Source organism: Typopeltis vanoorti, chromosome 2 (genome assembly GCF_054136105.1).
Source record: "Typopeltis vanoorti isolate ZY-2024b chromosome 2, IOZ_Tvanoo_1.0, whole genome shotgun sequence".
Lineage (NCBI taxonomy): Eukaryota > Metazoa > Arthropoda > Arachnida > Uropygi > Thelyphonidae > Typopeltis > Typopeltis vanoorti.
The window spans coordinates 140,657,433-140,671,540 of NC_143550.1; the positions used below are offsets into that span (position 1 = coordinate 140,657,433).

Consider the following 14,108-nt stretch of genomic DNA (forward strand, 5'->3'; position numbering starts at 1 on the left):
ATTCTGGAGATAGAATTAATGTCTCATCACGATCAAAATTAAGTTTATATATATAAATCCAAGTTAGCTGGCCATAACAGGCCACTGGAGCAAATTGGGATGTGCAAGTAACATAATGGGAGAAGGGATTATTTTTAAGTCTTCCTGTGATTTATTTTTACATATAAAATGACTGGTTAAATACAAAAGGAAGATAAATTTTACATAATCAAATAAAATTTTAAAAAAATTAATAAATAAAAGCATTTTAAAATGTTCCTAATAATTTCATCATAATTAGCCATTTTCAGTCCACTGCTGGATGAAGGCCTTTCATCCAGCAGTGATAGTTGAAACTCTCCACTGAGTTTCAACTATCACTTTAATCTCACCTTCCCACTGTATTTGCACATATATCTCCTACCATCTCTGGGATATCATCCATTTTTGAGTGCTATTTTTTGGTATAACCTGCTGGCTGCCATTTAGATCTGTTAATGGCTTTTACATTTTCTCTCATCCTGATCTGAGCTCTGACTCAAGTATTGCACTTTCTATCTTGAATGGTAATACCAAGCAGCGATCTTTCCATTTTCCTCTGGGTGGTCCTCAAACTTATCAGTCAATTTTTTAATCACAGTCTGTTTCACTTCATATCACGATGAAGTATATACAACTGCCAGATATATTTTTTAAGGCAGATTGGGATGTCTCCATTGAATACTTCATAGTTTTCCCAAAGGCTACCCAGCCTTTGGGAAATTATATGAATTCTGCATATAATTTCTTCCTAATAGCCTGCCTCCACCACAATTTTTTACCCCAGGTAAACATAGGAAGTGACTATATCAATTTTCTGGTATAATACATTATTTTTGTGATTTTACTTAATTTATATTTAATCTGTTCTTTTTTACTTTTTACATTCAATTCATTTCTTGAAGTCCTGTTGAGGTGCCTAAAAGTACAATGTCATCAGCAAATCGCAAGTAATTCAGTTGTTTTCCATAATTTCTCTATTTTTCCATTCCAGATTTTTAAAACTTTCTTCTAGGGCTGCTGGAAATAGCACAGGTGAAATGGCATCTGTATGTCTAACTCCCTTTTCTATAGGAAATTTCACACTTGTTCCCAATTTTATACATGCAGTTGGATTTTTATATATATGACTAAGTATATATCAATATAAATTAAAAAAAAAAGCAAAAATTCCTTAATTTTTGCAATTCCTTAATATTTTAGGACTTCTAAAATACCTAATGTTGAAATTGAATCAAATGCTTTTTCAAAATTAATAATTTAGATGCTACTAAAATGTTTTTAATAATTTACACACACACACACAATGAACACTACAATGGTAACATCAGTAAGTTGTATATGTTTACATACCTTAAAAATTTTAGATCCAACAATATCGAGAATGCTACCAGAATCCATACTAGGACTTCCTGAGACAAGTACTGCAAGGGCACATTTATAATAATCTACAACTTGAGCTGCTACTTTTGCTGTTATAGATGATTTTCGACTATCCAACATCGATTTCTCTAAAATACATTCCTGTGCCTGAGCCTTTAAAAAGGGAGAGAGAAAAAAACATTCACAAAACATATTTACATTGAATCTAAAATGTCACACAACTATATTTTGTGTTTAATTATTCAGCTTTATGAATTCAGTTTTTTTAGATAAAAATCTCTCAAAAGAACTTACGTCCAAATGCAGAAAAGCAAGCATATATTAGTCTTTATGCAGTATAAACAAGCATTCAATGAGGCTATTACAACTGCTAAGGGACATGTCACACACTTATAACACAATGTAGAAATTTTTTTTTATGATTTAGGAAATTTAGTAAGGGATGCTTAATGGTCAAAGCTAGATAACTGGGAAGAGAACTCCACATAGGGCTATAAAAAAAATAGAGATCCAATTGGAGGTCATCTGGCCCAATGTCCAATCTTTGCATGGTGTGTCCAATACTAGAAATTATAGAACAGGTTACACATTTGCTATTTAATAACAATTTTTGTGAAGATTCTACATTAAATACTGAAGCAGGTAACAGAATAAGTAAGACTGGTATGCAACGAAGACAGCTGAATATGGATGAAAATAATCAGTCAGAAGACCACATAAGATAAAATATAGTTGATCAGACAGACTATATTTTCTCTATTTTCAGAAAAGAACCAGACATAAGGATTTAATGATGTGTAAGTAGAGCTAATTCAAGATACTAAACAAAAACAAGTAATGAAAGATTAATAAAACAAGTGTTTGAAACAAAAATGGCAGTAAAGAAAGATCCCAAAGAAAATTAAGATAGGGGCTGGTTAATTCATTTAAGGAATGCATTAGAAGACAGAAATTTAAAACATAATAGACTAATTAAGAAGAATGCCGACAGCCGTACACTGTCAGGAAACAATGTGTTATTGTCGTGATATCTAGTATGAATTTTGAGGATATACACCAGAAAATAAAAATGAATTATTACAATATGGAAAAATGTAGAGTAAAATTTGCGATTTGGGAAATCACAAGTACAAGGAGGGTCTCCCTGAAATCAAGGAGGGAGAAATTTCTCAATTTTTAACTGATTTTTAATCAGTTAAAAATCGAATATAAGATTAAAATTCCAGTGGCAATTAATTGCTAACTGGAATTTTAATGGTGTGTGATATTAACAATCTCAACAGAATAGAAGAGCAGCACCATCAATCTATGAAATTAACAGAAAGTGCTATAATCAGAAGAAGAATTACAAAAATTATATGTTAAATAGTGTTCATAAGATGAAAACAAGTGAAATCCATCGTTCTGCTGTAACAAGTATGAGAAGGCTGCATGTTCTCACAACACTTCAGAGAAAGGAAGGAGTAGTTATCATAATTCAACACCAATTTTACACAAACTGATGTGGATAAATTGCAAAATGGTTGGATTTTTAGATTATGCCAAATCAACTAAAGTCAATAGATGATTGTATTATGCCTGCAGATTATATGTTCTCTGAGCCAGTATGAATATTATAAGATGAAAAATACCAGATGCAAAACTGTCATCATCTCTAGATGACAGTTTAATTCACATTTTTCTTGTACTATGAAGAGAACCGAATCTGAATCTTTCCAAACAAATGGTGAAGTTGATGCCTTTCAAAATGCATGGGAAGATGGAAAGGTACCAACAGAAAAGCATATGAAAGTTTTAAGTTTCCCCTCTCCCTTATTAGAAGACAGTTGATCTAAACACTGTTTCTTGTTGAAGAAAACCAGCACATTAAGAAATTAATCTGACTTACAAAAAAAAACTCAAGAAAAATTTTGAGAAAATTTGCAGGGCTGATAATAGCAGAAAGTACCTGTTATCTGATAAATGCCTGATCAGGGCTAGGGTTGGTCATTATGACATGTTCCAGTATAAAAATTGTTGCAAGAATTCATGGAAGAGAATACACACAAGAAAAACAAAATTTAACTTATTGTATTAATGTTATCTTCATACTGATTAAGGAGACAAAAGCATACAGATCCAAAAGTGGAAGCGTCCATTTTTGAGCAAGGTAAAAATGAGTATCGTAATTTGAGAAAAATATGGATGCAAGTTTTAAAAATCAGAGGAACAGTTTCAGGTAGTATATGTAGACACAAATATGCACGCTCTATTGGAAAAAATGTGAAAAACAGTTCATAACAAGAGAATATGAAAATATCTCGAGAAAATGCTGACTGGTCCAGTCAAGGAAGCATATGTGACCATCTAGATGGAAAGAAAAATGAGACCTCCGTCATGAACAGAAGAAGTTAAGAATGTGGTCTTTGAAAAGATCTTAGGGAAAGTTACTGGAAAGTAATCAGCATACAGTCTGAGAAAATGTGAAGAAAAATATGAGAGATGTTACATGTAAAATTAACAAATGTGTAAAAGTTAGATGTTTAAAACTTTATGAGACAGAGCATACAATATATCAAGCACATCAATTAAAAGGAATGAAGAACTGCACTACCTCAGACAGAACTTCATACTCAATGGTTTTGAATCCAAACAGCCAAAAAAATTCTTAATACATCTCCTGCAACTCCCGTACATAAACAAGATTTCAAGAATGCAATCACACTGCCTTACATCACGAATGTCACAAAGTGGCTGCATTGCTCTGTGAGTGTAATGCAAAAGTGGCTTTTTACCTTTACAAAAAAAAGATCAAGATTCCTACATCCACCAAAAAAACCTCCACATCACCCCATGAAAAAACCAGGAGTCTATGAGATTCATTGCTCGTGGCATTTGTTATGTAGGCCAGACATGAAGGTCAGGAAAGATCCTCATGTCTGAACACATAAAAGACGTCAAAAAAAAAAAAGAGAGAGAGCCTGGCATTCCACACAACCACTACTGGCCATCAAGTACTTTGGCAACAAACAAAAATGTCATATATTGATAACTGTTTTACAAGAAAATTTAAAGAAGTCTCGCAAATGCTTAGGATGCCACTGTTAATACACAATGCAATAAAAATCAAAGCTTAATTTTACATCACGTATGGTCTGCTTTCATCAAAAATTTAACCACAGACCTGGATATAACATGCATGATGCCACAGAACGTGATAACTAGCAATGTTCCATACAGTAACAAATTTGTCACTTGTATTCTGATTTATCAATTATATGTTAGAGTTGTGAAGTTATCAAAAACATCCAACATGTGCAATTAATTGTTAATAGACTTTCGTTGTGTAAAACTTTTAGGTACCCCGATGATGTAAGTTACTTACGAAATTTGTTGGGTTTTAATTGCTTATTTTTTTATTAAACTCTTTAATTACATAATAGTGTGGTCTCAATACTGAAAACTTCCCACACAGTAAATTATTATTAAAAGAGACCTCCAAGGAGTCAGGTATCAAGGGAGGCCACACATTACACACACACACACCAGCATATAGTATATGGCAGATAGATTAAGAATGGTTTGTTCCAAAGAAGTTTGTTATAGTGGATAGTTCCCTCCATAACATAATCCTTTGGAATAGCAGGCTATGAGGCTTTGTTGGGCTTTTCTGTGGTTTGTAATAACAAAAATTGACTATAAAACAGTTGTTAAAAGATCAAGACCACAAAGATGAAAATTATGCAAAAAATTAAGTTAAAAGTCAGTTACCTATTATTAGGTGGATAACAGCAATTCTCCAATCAACAAAATCAACACGCTTTGGTTTCAATGGAAAATGAATTATCGCTGGATGAAACTATCATCCTGCCTGCTGAAGTTGTTTAGTCTCAAGAGCAAGGTTTCTAAGATTATCCAACCTTTACTTTCTTTCCCCCAGTACTAATACTAATGTACTGTCAAAAGGTTGTAAAAAAAGTACATTTAAGCAAAAAATGGAAAAGTAAGAGCTGACAAATAATAAACCAATCTGGAAGAAAACTGTTGAGAAGAAATTACTAATGAAATGATAATTAAAAACCTGGTATCCTAAGATTTATACTCTGATAGGGTATACTATATAGCTGGCAATTCCATGAAAGTGTTTATATTACCTTCTGTCTGGTATGGTTATTTCCTTCATTGTGAGGGATGTATAAGGTATGATCTGTTGGTGCTAACTGTCAGCAGTGGTGACAATATTTTTATTTGTGTAAATGTTGGCAGTTCTAGTTTGACCATAGCAGCCAAACTTGCAGAAGCACAAGACTGTGCACACCTAAAACTTAGGGGAGCTATGGGTGATTCCTGGATAAACAGCACCTCTTCTTTTCCAATGATGGTATTTTCACAGTTCAATTGAAATTAGAGTTGGTTTAGTAGCCATTTTTTTTATTGTTGTTCAACTGTTTTTTTTAATTAAAACATTAAGAAGAGACTTATTTAACTTAATGCCATAGTTAGCAAGATTTTTGATGACAGTATGCCACTGTTAATACCGTTCTAATCTGCTTTATTCTCTGTATAGAGACACTGTTTTTACACTGAGTGTTAAGTAAATTTTACAAGAGTTCAATCCAATTGGTGCAATGACTTAACTCTATTCTTTTTAAAATTCAGGAAATAACTGACTCAAGACCAAATTTAAAAAAAAATCTTTAATGAAACTAAGAATTAGATACAGATATCTATAAAATTATTTGGATCCAGGCCTTCTTAATAAAACTATACTTTGAGATCTTTATCTTTAAAGGATAAATTCATCCTCTCTCTGACTCATTCTATTAATAGTTTGTTTTACATATACTTAAATCAGTCTACTAGACTGAAAACACTGTTCTTCACAACGAATTCCTACAAACAAAAAATGTGCATTAGAGTCAATTTTTTATCAGGCCTATTCTCAAAATATAAAACCACTTAATTTTCATGGAATTATGCAGTGTTTCCTTATTTAGCACATATTTCATTCATCCTCACTGTTTCACTGGAGTACATATATTCTTAACCTTAGGCAATTTTATTACAAGAAGCAAAAATTATAAATTCTTTATTGGAGAAAACAACTTTAATTTTACTTTATTTCACTACTTTAATAGTAATGCATCAAATTAGAGCTTTTCATTAAATCCACTTTACACTTTCAGATTTCTCTAATTCCATCATTTGTTCTGAAAAAAATTAACTGATATCACCGGTGTCCTTGAGACAGAAGATGAAAACTTTCCATTTAGCATTTCTTCGAACATTGAAACAGAACATCTATTTAATATCTCCTTTTATTACGATTCATTTGTTGACAGTCCTAACTTTTCCTGTTTAAGGATTCAGTTTGCTAAGATTTCCTTTTTGGAATCCTCTATTAATATATTCCGACTGTCAAGTTCTACAGTTCATCTCCAAAAGTTGCTCAACATTGATTTGTTTTAAAACTTTCTGCAAGGGAAGAATATTAGCAGTGCATGGAAGACAGACAGGAGTATAAATCAGGTAGGAGTTAGATAGATTAGGTGGTATCATTAAGCAGGGACTACAAAAAATTAAAAATAAAATAAAATAAATAAATAAAACACTGAAGAATCAGCAAGCTCACAAGCAGTACAAGGCTCAGGAGTAGTGGTGGTAAAAGTAATGGAAAAGTTGATCATAGACAGAATTCAGGAATGAGTGAATAAAAATATGATACTCAATGAGTACAAGCATGGATCTATGAAGAATAGTTCACGATAGTTAATTTACTAACTTTTTCTAATAGGGTGACAGCTAAGTTGGATAAAGAGAATGTCTGCATAATAATACTGGTTTTTCAAAGGCACTGGACAGGATAACCATATGTAACTCTGTTATGCAAACTGGAACAAATGGGGATGGATATGTTAAGCTGGTGATGTGCACAGAAGGATGGTTGATGAACAAGAGAGTAATGTATCAAAGAGCAGAATCCAGGAGAAAGCAGAAAAAAATAGTGCCGTGCTGCTAAAGGGCTTTTTACTTGGACTACCCATTGTTATGTTTACATTATTTCTATGTCTATTGTCAACCAGATTGGTTGGCCGACCGGTTAGCGTATCCGCTCTCCAGCCAAAAGGCTGCTGGTTCGAATCCTGCCATAGGCATGGATGTTTGTGATTGTCTGTGAAGATACTAGTAGTGGTGGTGGGCGATAGATGGCATTGGTGGATTGAGTGGTGGAGACAGAGAGATGTAGAGTAGGTGTCCTCCCTCGATGAGTCTTTGGACTCCCTGGAGGTGTCAGGTAATAATAATAATAATAATTGTTACATTATTTTCTATGTTATGTTTGCACACAACACAGAAAATAATGTAATGGTTAATCAAGGCAATGTAGAGAACTTAAAGGACTATTTGAACAGGCTGGCAATACAGAAAAAAAGATAATGGATGCCTGGAAAAGTGTAAAGTTATGCATTTTAGGATGAAAAGATTACAAACTGCATACCACACTGATGAAATTTTACTTCAAGAAACTGATGAAGCTAAGAATTTGGGTTCGTTAGTAGATAAAGAGATGAAGTTCAGACGGTGTGCTGATAAAGTGGCCAAGGTTGTTCATATGATTACTTGGTTATTGAAGAACACACTAACAAACAGAGATAAGCAAGTCAGATCAGTGCTCTTTATAAGAACCCTGATACAGCAACATTTGGATTGCTGTGCTCAGGTGTGATCACCTGGTTTTCTTGAGAATGAAGTAGAGAGGATCAAAAGGCAAGTGATCACTTACTAGCTTGATGCTCCCTATGGAGATATATTAAGGATTTGTTCAATGCAAAAAGTTTTTAACATTTAAGACAGAAACATTTAAATTAATAAAAAGGTTTTATAAGACTAATGCAGTGGAAATATTTCACACTTGGTTGAGGAGGGAGTGGGGGGTTTCAGATCATGGGGTCATCCTTGGAAATTAAGTAACCATGTTACTTAATTATGTTAAAAAAGTAAAGGTGTGACAACTAAAATTTTCATCTGAAGAGCCGTGAATGGATGTTGTGAGTAGTTTTGCGTTCTTCAATAACCAAGTTCAACAAGAGGTGGGACAGATACTGTGTGAATAGTTTGAATGTCCCATTATGAGTCATCTGACTCCATTTTTATGTACAATGAGTTGGTACTATATTTTTTTGAAATGCTCTTGTTTATGTATATATGGAACGTTCCCTACATTGCCTCACATTCTCTACATGATAAATTTTTAATGGTTACAAGAACAGAAAAAAAGGAAAAGAAAGGGAACAACCGCAACATATTTTCTATAAAGAGAAATGAGTAGTCAATGTACTCTTAAATAGCTTACCAACATTACATTGATAAAGAAAGTTAGGAGATCATGTGACATGTCACTGCCCTTAGGTTGAGGATAATTATCTCTAAGATGTTGGAAAGCCCAAGCTGCACACTGGAAATGAGTACAAGCTATTTTCATTCCCTATAATAAACAAAAATTGTAAAAAAGCTGTGTTAAAAAAAACAATTAATATATACAAAATATCTTCAAGGCTGAGAAAATTGATATTATTCACAATGATATTAGTAGTAACTTTAATAAATTAAGTTTTTATCTCAGCAACCTTATTCATTAGTAATAAAGTGAATGACCTCTTAGAAGTTGTCATCCTATCAAATAATAAAGTTAAACAATTTGGCTACTGATAGAAATATGAAAAAAAAAAAAACTTTAAAGGAATATTTATTCACTGTTAATTATAGATGACATCAGCAACTGTTTTCCTGACCAACATGAATAATGAGCAGTAACATTAGTATTATGAGATCAATTGAGAAACCCAACCATTACTGATATGCGATTACCCCAGTAATTACATATACTAGCAGATGTAACATCAAACTCACAAACGAAAGCTTGTAAAACTTGTAGCACATTAATGGTGTGTGGACAAGGAATTAAGGAAAAAGAATTAATCTACTGACATGTTTCTTTAGCAGATGAAAGACGGGAAATCTTTGGGAAAGACGGAATGAAGGAGGATGTTCTAAAAGACAGAGAGAAATGGAATGAAAAAAAAAAAAGAAAAAGTTGGTTCAGTAGGTTTCAAGCACAATAGTAAATGATGTTATCCAGAGCAGCTGCTCATGTTCTTAAAAATCTGGAACTGGAGGAAGTAAAGTAGCCAATTCAGCAAAACACATTTTCATATATATATATATATATATATAAACACACACACACACACACACACACACACACACACACACACACACACACACACACACACACACACACAGAATGGACATAAAATAAAATCTATGAGAGAGGGACTGCAGTGAAGTTGTATATGTATGTGAGAGAGAGACACTAAAATGGATCATCAAATAATAGGAATACCATTTTCAGAGAAGCATCAAACTTTACGGTGCCCAAGAATGAGCAGTATTCCAAATTACAGGTAGATGAACAAGTGAGAAGTAATGTCTTGAATGGAAGAGTACACCCAGTTTTTGGAGGCTGAAGAAGCTAAAACCAGGAAAAGGGAAATGTAAAAATCAGACCATGCTTGTAGATTTGTGTATTGCTAACAGTAAAGAGGAAGTGAAGCAAGATAATGTTTTGGTAGCATACAAGGCTATCCTTGTTCCACTGGCAAATAACAAGCGGTTCAGAGTTTAAGGCAGAGGCTATGGAAGATACTGAAACTTGAAATGAGTGTGGATAACATCATCAAGGTTTGTCAAATGAATGAAGTGGATTGTCACCAGCAAACCTACAGATACCATATATGACCTCAGTGAAAAAGAGGTCATTTAAATATAGAAGAAAGAAAGTAGTTAAAATACAAAACTCTAGGGGTATTCCAGCATTAGTGGAAAAATCTAAGGAGAAGACACCACCTACCATGACACTTATGGTAGTGACCTATTTCGAAGGATGGAAGGCAAACCATGAAATGGGAGTTTTCTGAGCAGGCCTCATGCCAGATCTCATCAAATGACAAGAGCAACTATATTATTATTATCATTTTGACACCTCCAGGGAGTCCAAAGACTCATCGAGGGAGAGTCTGCCGACAGCATCGAACGATTATTTCCCTTCCGACTACTAACCATGCTCAAACTTACTTAACTGAGCCATTAGTAGCAGAGGCTCTACCAATCGACCAACCTTCGCCAGCAAATATGAATTAAATAATCTTTCAAACTAGTTTTCTAGGCTTCTTGAATATTCTTATCCTCAATTTTAACATTACCTTCAGCATCTTGATTCTTTTAAAATTCTTTCCTCCATTTTAATTTTTTTCTAAAAATTCCAAAACATTTTGCCATCTTCATATTTATATTCTTATCAAAATCTTCCCGTGACTTATGCATCACTTCTTTTAGACACAGCTTTAGCTTTCTTAGTTTTCTCTGTATTTTCTCACATCATTTGACTCACCTGCTAAACCTTCTGATATGCTTTCTTCTTTTCCATGATTGCTTGTTCAAACTTGTCAGTGCGCTTTGGAATTTGAATTTTCTATCCTTACAATTTCACCATATATATCCCTTGCCAAATAAATCAAGGTCTTCTTCAGATTTTCCACAAAATTTAATTCTTGTTTACCCACTGTTTTCCCTCAAATAAATTTGTATATTTGAGTCTACTGTTCACCTATGAAAACTATTTCACATTTATTATATAAAATATCATAAAACATATTTTTATATGTTCTATGAAATTTTTATTATCATCATTTTATTATTATGTGACACCTCCAGGGAGTCCAAAGACTCATCGAGGGAGTGTGTGCCAACACATCGAACGAATGGCCCTTTCCAACTACTAACCACGCTCAAACTTGCTTAAGCCATTAGTAGCAGAGGCTCTACCAATCGACCAATCTTCGCTGGCATTGCTCAAAACTAAAATGGTTCTTACTTCCTGTTTCACATCCCATTACTTATATCAGAACCAGTATCAAAATACCCCTATCAACAATAACATAGCTAATTAGACTTTTGTTTCTTGTGTATTTTCTTCTAAGTAAATTTTTGTACATCTTCATTTTGGAACATGGTGTTAATAATAAACTAGTCCATATCATAATCAGAAATTCCTCAGGTTCTTATCATTGTTATTAGTTTTGCACTTTTCTACAAATGTTTCCCAAACATTTTTGTATGCCTGGAAGATATTTTTAATCTACTGTTTAGTTTTCAAACAGGGCCAGATTTCTTTTTCACTGTCAGCTGTCTTTTGAGATACAAAATTTCTCCACCTCTTCTTTAATATACTGGTTTCCATTAAGGAACAAAGAGAAAAATCATGACAACTCAAAATTTGTATGATGAATTTTTATGCAATTTGACAAGAAGCAATGCTATGAAATGTGAAAGAAAACTCAAAAAAAATTGTAAATAAATACTTTAGTTCGATAACAAATGGGTACATGAAGACAATGATGAAAAACAAGAGGTCAAAAATGAGATCGTTAAAGTGCCTCAATAAGGAACGTGGTCACACCTCAAAACAATACACTGCTCATAAAGATGTTTCATACTGTTCATAATAACCACTAGCTCTTGCAGGTCTCTCTCTCTTAAAGACCCTACATTTTGGAGGAAGGGGAGTTGAAGGTAGTAATGTGTCTACCTAGAGCATCCTAGACTTGGTCAATAGAATTAAGGTCAGGAAACTTGGCTGGCCAGTCCATACATATGATAGACTCTTATTGGTCAACAAGCTGTGCATCATGACAAGCATTACAGTCATCATCATCATCATCAAATTCCTGATATATACCTTAAAGAGTGTAGAGAATATGATAATACTACATGAAAAATTTACACCATTACTAACTTCCTATCTACAATTTTCCTCCAAATCAGTCTGTTACCTGTCAAGAGTCCAACATTATCAGATCTTATATTTCTATCTTCTAAGGCACATTTTACTGTATCAATCCACCTATATCTGGATCTTTTTCCTGCCAACTGGGCAGAGAACACTTGTTTTGCTAATCATTCCTCTCCCATTCTGCTTAAGTGACCAGCCACCTGAGATTAGCTCTGCTAATGCATTCCTGGATGCTGACAATGTCAAGTTCTTTCCTAATATCCTCATTTTTAATATGATATTGCAATTGATGCCATCTGTTTATGCCCCTAATCTTTCTCAAGACTCTCATATCTGCTGTCTCTAGTCTTAGATCAAGTGTTTTACCTCTGACCCAGCTCTCAGATCCATCAGTTAAAAGTGGTTTGAACACTATATTGTATACAGCTAATTTAGCGTTTTGCTATTTCTCATCAATTCCATATAAATTCATTCAGTTGACTTCCTACCATACCAGCTTTGTTGATTCTGTTGTCTATTTCCATATTTAATTTACCATAGGGGGTGCTTAAGGGTCGCTGTATAACTGAGAGGAGACCTCCACATAGCCTTTAAAGGAATGCAGAGAACCGACCAGGGCTTCTGACCTAACGTCCAATCCTCACCTTCTCGTGGTGCACCCTGTTGGGTATCTACCTGGATACTGAACGAACGAGGATGGGCTGGCGATTTGGGATTTAGCCGACCAAATTGTATTCTTATTGTCTTAAACCAATATACAAAATGGTGGTACAACATGACAAAATTTTATGCCGGCTGGGAGTCGTCTGGTTAAACAAGGCCCCCGCTGTTTTCGCCAGGGCAAACAGCGAAGTCAGCTGCTGGAACAAATCTGAAAGCACACCCCAACTCAACATCACCAGAGTTAAAGATCGGTACTATCAACATAAGAAGTCTGAATGGCGATGAAATGGAGCTAGCTGAGGAACGAGATAAGTACCACATCGACATAATAGGGGTGACTGAAACAAAAAAAGACAAAAACTGGTGAGATCTTTCTGAGCAATAAATACAAAGTGTTATATTCAGGCAATGACAATCAAGGAAAAGAAGGACCAGCCATAGTATTCAACACAAAATACGAGGCTCATCTTCTTGAATGGCAGGCAGTGTCAAGTAGAGTGATGTGGGCAAATATCAGAATGGGGGAACTGGACAATGAGACTTATTTGTGCCTATGGTACCACAGAAGGCTCTACTAAGGTAGAAGTGGAGGAAATTTTTGAGGCTTTAGAGAAAGCAACTGACACAATGAAAAAGGAAAAGTTGGTCCTTGTTGGGGATCTAAATAGCAGAGTAGGAAGTGTTGTCAGACATACAAAAAATGTTTTGGGGAAAATTTGGAGAAATGAGCAAAGCTAATAATAATGGCAAATACCTGTTGGATTTCTGCTCAGGACATGGGCTGTGTTATATGTTTTTATCTAAGGTAGTTTACTTACTTTATACTTAATTAGTTTTGTTTCTTGATTTAATCCTTTCTTATTTTAACCTTACTCAATTCAAGTCCTACCAGCTGCTCTATTGTTATGTCGCTGCTTCCTCTATATTATATCTTGTTCTACCTCTTAATAGGCCTCCTTCTAATCTACTGTCGTGCAGTATTAATTCAGATTTATCTCCTCTTCGGATATTGGCAAAATTTATATTATGCTGCGCCAGCCAACATCCTATAACACAGGAGACTCTTGTCAGGGAAATAATTCTAAATTCAAAAGGGATACACACAATAATTAATCTCATGCTAGTGCTGTGCAGATTCAATTAGCAGTCGTGACTCAAATCTTACTTAAGCAATTATATCTAAATTCCTTCACGCCAAAAGGTTCTATTTCAT

General features: G+C 34.1%; 1 protein-coding gene across 2 annotated transcripts in view; it reads right to left on the reverse strand.

Annotated features, from left to right (window-relative positions):
- mop (tyrosine-protein phosphatase non-receptor type protein myopic) overlaps nucleotides 1-14,108 on the reverse strand; it is a 352,485-nt gene that overhangs the window by 275,628 nt on the left and 62,749 nt on the right. For both annotated transcript variants that reach the window (XM_090413257.1, XM_090413258.1), the window contains 2 exons: nucleotides 8,735-8,866; nucleotides 1,372-1,554 (listed from right to left, as the gene is read on the reverse strand). In XM_090413257.1, coding sequence (XP_090269383.1) covers nucleotides 1,372-1,554; nucleotides 8,735-8,866 — 315 coding nt within the window. The remainder of the gene's footprint in view (nucleotides 1-1,371; nucleotides 1,555-8,734; nucleotides 8,867-14,108) is intronic.